The following is a 5,718-nucleotide window of genomic DNA, read 5'->3' on the forward strand; positions in this document are numbered from 1 at the left end:
GATAGTGCAGATCTGTCAAACCATAGCCCTAAATTCTAACTGTAGTGATCAGTTTGTGGTGAATGACTGGCCAAAAAAAAATACAAAGAAAATAATTTCGTTTAAAACATAACATGCAAATTTCCCTCACTGTTATTATGAATTCCAAAACATTTAGTTAATTTTTATTGCCACAACAAAGAAATCGCAAATGGCACCTTTTTTAGAATAGAGTGTAACCTATCTTCACATTTTTATTACTGGACTGCTTTTTTTTATATAAAAGCATCTCTTACAGGCAATTAAGTATAACACAACAAAGTTTAACATGAATAATGATAACTATATTTTAAATAACATAATTGCAGTATTATGATGATGATGATAGTTCAGTTTGTGGTGTTTGTGGGTTTCTTCATTTATAGGTTTCACATATAGCAACATAACTTTTTTTTCATGTCAGTTTCTTAATTGCGATCTGAGATGAACATGAGCATTGACACTATTGTTGATTTGATAGCAGCCACGACAGAAGCACCAGGCAGGATGCAGTAATGATGCTGACCCTCTGGCTTATTCCACTTGACACTTCTGTAAATGTGGGAAAAACACTTAGTTTTAACAGACAACTCTGTAATGATAAATTAACATTTGATGAGGCAGTGTTCAACGATGCTTACGAGTGTTATCCACAAAAATGTATGTGATGTCAATGTTAAAGGAAGTGATGTTTGAAGCTGCTTTGATCAAAACTTCTCCAATTGCAGTGTCATTAGGAACAGATGCAGATGCAAAACGGAGTAATAGTCTGTTGTAAATGGAACCATTACTGCAAAAGAAATTATAAAATTAAAAAAATGCATTATTCATAGGCATTGTTAATATTTATAACAATTATTGAGTGAAATAACAAAGTACCTGAAATCAGTCACTTGGATGGACTTAAAGGAATCAAATGCTTTGTTGTAGAAAGGAGTAAGCTAAAGAAATACAAAACATGACATGTAAGTATATTCTGAGTATTGACTGCTGTTTTTGCATTTATTTTAATGATATAGCAGATTCAATATATTAATGTAATATTAAAGGACTACTTCACTGCAGATTTTCTCTGGTAGTGTAAAAAGTGGCATAATGCCTTAGCTAAAAGATTTAACATTAATTCTAAAGTTTTATGTTGTTTATAAATGTTAGTACTTTAGTAGTAGTGCTACACACAATATTCCTATTACTTGAGTTTAGGCAATAAAACCATATTATTTTTCTGTAACATGTTTACAGCTACTAATTAATAATTTATAGTTTCAGCCCCATAAATAATTTAATCACTGTTAGCTCTGGTTTATACAATTAATTAATACATAATACAATTACAGTAAAGGTGAATGCACCCCAAACTCTGTTATATGCATGTTGGACAGCAAAGTCTAATTTCTGACTCTTGGCCTATTTCTCATTTTCATCTGGCTTGCTTGGTTTTAATAATACCTTCAGGCTACATGGGATATCTGTCTGTAGGACAAACACAAGTTTAATGCCTATATTCGTAGTGTCATGTTGGTGAAAATAGTTCTGTATAACAGCGCTTTTTGTGCCAATTTGGGAGAAACACTGTGGAGGACTGTGTGCAAATATTTAATATTTATAGTTAAACTGAAGCTTTAAGCAGAGCATTTTCCTCAGCAAAAGAAATCCTGTTGCTTTTTTATGGTTCGTTTAGCCATAATTATTTAAAAATATATAAACACAAAACAAATTATGTTTCATTTTGAAGGATACTTACTGTTGTTGTTATCAGTGAGGCTCGATTTCTATATGCTACAGATGATGGATTATTTAAGTCACTAGTAAATGTTTCCTTAGATCTGAAAACAAGATTCTTTGTAGTAAGTGCTTCAGCAGAGGCAGTAGGACTCATAGTTCCAGATGTACCACTGGTGGCTGTATACACTTGTATGCTTGTGGTGCTGTTCAATGTAGGTGGCACTGTTGTCGCAGTTGATGTTACACCAGTTGCACTGTTCAGTGTAGGTGATACTGTTGTTGCGTTTGATGTTGCATTTAAATCTGTAAAAAACATTGGTTGACAAAATGGAAAGTTATGGAAAGGATTATGGTGGAAGTTTTTATTTATAGTTGCTCAGCCGTCTGTTGATACCACTGGGAGAGAACAGGCTTATTCTACAACCCTCTGTTATTTGTTTGTTGTTACTCTTTAACCTACAGTATTACACAAACTCACTAAAAGACACAATTTGTAGCATCTAACCATAATCGGTTTGTTTTTAATTAATAAAAAAAACACCGAAGGCGATCGCAAATCACTTACAAATACAGTACAGTATTTTCACGTCTATGGTGTGGATGAGTGTACTTACAAAGTGCTTGGACAGATGAGGGAACAACAGTAAGGTTGTAGGTGTTGTTGGGGTTGGACAAAGACATTACTAATAGGTTTGCCACATCAACAGCGGGTGGGACCTGGTCTACTCTGTTAGAGAAGTTAACTCCCACATCTGCTTCAGTATTAGCTGATTTGGTTGTGGTAACAGCTTCTCTGTTAAAACAAAACAAATAATTCCATTCAGTGACAATAAAAGACATTATTTGTATGTGTGCATGTGCTTGTATGTGTTACTAGAAACTAAAGCTTTGACTATTATAAAATTGCGTTACCTAAATTGTATGACATATGAACCTAGAAATGAAGCACCATATCTGGACCTTAGAATGACATTCCACTAAGGGATAAAAGAAAACAGTAAAATACATATACAATGAAAATGTGTTTTTAAACATAGCATTGTGTAAATAAAATATTTGCTTTATTAATTGTTTTGACATTGTACTCACAATTGTAACAACCTGTACTTCCAGAGTCTTAAATCCAATGCTGTTTCTGTCAGAGAGTTGTGGTGTAAATGGTACAACCAAAACTGCTGTGACAACTATAACTGCTGGGGGAGCCAGGGTTGTAGTGCTGGTAGTAGTAGTAGTAGTAGTAGTAGTAGTAGTACTAGTAGTAGTAGTGGCAGGAGGAGGAGAATGAGTTGTAGTAGTGGGAGTCGTAATGTCTGACTCTGTTGTTGTCACCCTATTCTCTGTTGTTGAAGCAGGTGTAGCACTGTGGGATGTTTGTTGAGTGGTGTCTGCAGTAGTGACGATGGGGGCTACAGTTGTTGGACTTGACATCACTTTCAGTACTGCCAAAGCACAAGTATGAAATCATGTAGATAGAGTGAAAGAAACAAACTGCAGTGGTCAGTAGATTTTATGTACAGTCTCTTTCAGTCGACTGGCAGTGACAGCAGATGCTTCACAATCAACTTTTGATAGTTACAGGCAATGAACCCATAGAACAAAATCTGTACTACGTAAACTGTCATAATGAAATAGAAATATGTTAGCTAGGGAATCAACAACAAAGGAAACACACTCACCACAAAGTGTCTGTGAGTGTTTTCATAATTGTTAAGGGTCTTGAGGTGAGATTTCAGGCAACAGTTCACTTACCAACTGCTTGAATGGAAGTGGACACAACAGTGAGATTGAAGGTGTTGTTGGGATTGGACACAGCACTTGCTAAAGCTGTTGCGACATCGCTAGCCTGTGGGGTTTCTCCAGGTGCAGCACGGTCATTGAACTCAATTGCCAGGTCTACTTTAGTAAGAGTTGTGTTTGATGTGACAAATGGGCTGCACAAAACAGAAGAACATTTCAATGACGTCATATTGATAGTCGTGAATCATATGTGCAACTGATCCATGAACTGGGTTCCTTTGCAATAAATCACTTATGATAGTGGTGAATAGCACAAAGAGAGAAAACCAAAGTCATTCAAGGGCAAGAACTCAAAGTCTTACCTGAATTCTATGACATAGGCATAGATGAAAGTAATATAGATGTGGCTGTAGACAGAGTCCACCTGAGGGAGGAAAGCAGACAGGAAATTAGAAACATATTAAAATGTTTCACTATTTACATTCAATAGTCAAGATTTTCATGTTGAAGTCATCCACTTGGCAAATATAAAGCCATTTGTCCGTTTTGACATTGTACTCACAATTCGTACAACTTCTCTTTGGAGATTCTGGAACTGAACGCTGTTGTTGTCATTGAGTTGTGATTCATATGCTGTATTCAGGACAGCTGAGAGAAGGAAAATTGTTGTGGTCCCTGAAGTGTTGAAATTAGCTGCTGTCGTCTCTGCTGTTGAAGCAGGTGTAGCACTGGCAGTTGTTTGTTCAGTGGTTTCTGTAGTTGTGACGACGGGGGCTTCAGTTGTTGGACTTGTCGTCCCATTCAGTACTGCCAAAGCACAAGTATAAAACCATGTAGATTGAGAGAAACAATAATATGTACAGTATTAGTCAGCAGATTTTATGTACAGTTGGCCTTGTCCATCGTTATGCGTCTGCACAGTCATTATTACCAATCCATAATTTCAGAAGGTGCCGGGAACAGAACCATTATTAACCTACTATGTACAGTAAACCTTTATAATGATACGAACTGGAGACTCAACAACAATGGAAACGCACAAAGAAACATTCTCACCACAGAGTGTCTGTGAGTGTTTTCATGTTTGTTAAGGGTCTTAGGGTGAGATTTCAGGCAACAGTTCACTTACCAACTACTTGAATGGAAGTGGACACAACAGTGAGATTGAAGGTGTTGTTGGGATTGGACACAGCACTTGCTAAAGCTGTTGCGACATCGCTAGCCTGTGGGGTTTCTCCAGGTGCAGCAAGGTCATTGAACTCAATTGCCAGGTCTACTTTAGTAAGAGTTGTGTTTGATGTGACAAATGGGCTGCACAGAACAGAAGAACATTTCAATGACATCATATTGATAGTCGTGAATCATATGTGCAACTGATCCATGAACTGGGTTCCTTTGCAATAAATCACTTATGATATTGGTGAATAGCACAAAGAGAGAAAACCAAAGTCATTCAAGGGCAAGAACTCAAAGTCTTACCTGAATTCTATGACATAGGCATAGATGAAAGTAATATAGATGTGGCTGTAGACAGAGTCCACCTGAGGGAGGAAAGCAGACAGGAAATTAGAAACATATTAAAATGTTTCACTATTTACATTCAATAGTCAAGATTTTCATGTTGAAGTCATCCACTTGGCAAATATAAAGCCATTTGTCCGTTTTGACATTGTACTCACAATTCGTACAACTTCTCTTTGGAGATTTTGGAACTGAACGCTGTTGTTGTCATTGAGTTGTGATTCATATGCTGTATTCAGGACAGCTGAGAGAAGGAAAATTGTTGTGGTCCCTGAAGTGTTGAAATTAGCTGCTGTCGTCTCTGCTGTTGAAGCAGGCGTAGCACTGGTGGTTGTTTGTTTAGTGGTTTCTGTAGTAGTGACGACGGGGGCTTCAGTTGTTGGACTTGTCGTCCCATTCAGTACTGCCAAAGCACAAGTATAAAACCATGTAGATTGAGAGAAACAATAATCTGTACAGTAGTAGTCAGCAGATTTTATGTACAGTTGGCCTTGTCCATCATTATGCGTCTGCACAGTCATTATTACCAATCCATAATTTCAGAAGGTGCCGGGAACAGAACCATTATTAACCTACTATGTACAGTAAACCTTTATAATGATACGAACTAGAGACTCAACAACAATGGAAACGCACAAAGAAACATTCTCACCACAGAGTGTCTGTGAGTGTTTTCATGTTTGTTAAGGGTCTTAGAGTGAGATTTCAGGCAACAGT

General features: G+C 36.9%; 1 protein-coding gene across 1 annotated transcript; it reads right to left on the reverse strand.

Moving 5' to 3' along the window:
• Positions 1–208: 208 nt before the first annotated feature.
• On the reverse strand, positions 209–3,659 carry LOC114851391 (integumentary mucin C.1-like). The gene is made up of 8 exons (XM_029143251.3): positions 3,493–3,659; positions 2,833–3,182; positions 2,656–2,720; positions 2,358–2,536; positions 1,763–2,046; positions 898–959; positions 660–808; positions 209–570 (listed from the first exon to the last, which is right to left on the reverse strand). The coding sequence occupies exons 2-8, from the start codon at positions 3,169–3,171 to the stop codon at positions 482–484; spliced, it is 1,167 nt and encodes a 388-aa protein (XP_028999084.1). The 5' UTR covers positions 3,172–3,182; positions 3,493–3,659; the 3' UTR covers positions 209–481.
• Between the last annotated feature and the right edge of the window lie 2,059 nt (positions 3,660–5,718).

This window comes from Betta splendens, chromosome 2, assembly GCF_900634795.4.
Source record: "Betta splendens chromosome 2, fBetSpl5.4, whole genome shotgun sequence".
Lineage (NCBI taxonomy): Eukaryota > Metazoa > Chordata > Actinopteri > Anabantiformes > Osphronemidae > Betta > Betta splendens.

Excerpts from the sequence above, each read along its gene's own strand:
- LOC114851391 (XM_029143251.3), bottom strand. The coding sequence starts at position 3,171 with ATGTCAAGTCCAACAACTGTAGCCCCCATCGTCACTACTGCAGACACC. Across the intron at positions 2,047-2,357 it reads CTCATCTGTCCAAGCACTTT|ATTTAAATGCAACATCAAAC; the intron begins GTAAGTACACTC and ends TGTTTTTTACAG. Across the intron at positions 809-897 it reads ATCCAAGTGACTGATTTCAG|TAATGGTTCCATTTACAACA; the intron begins GTACTTTGTTAT and ends TTTCTTTTGCAG.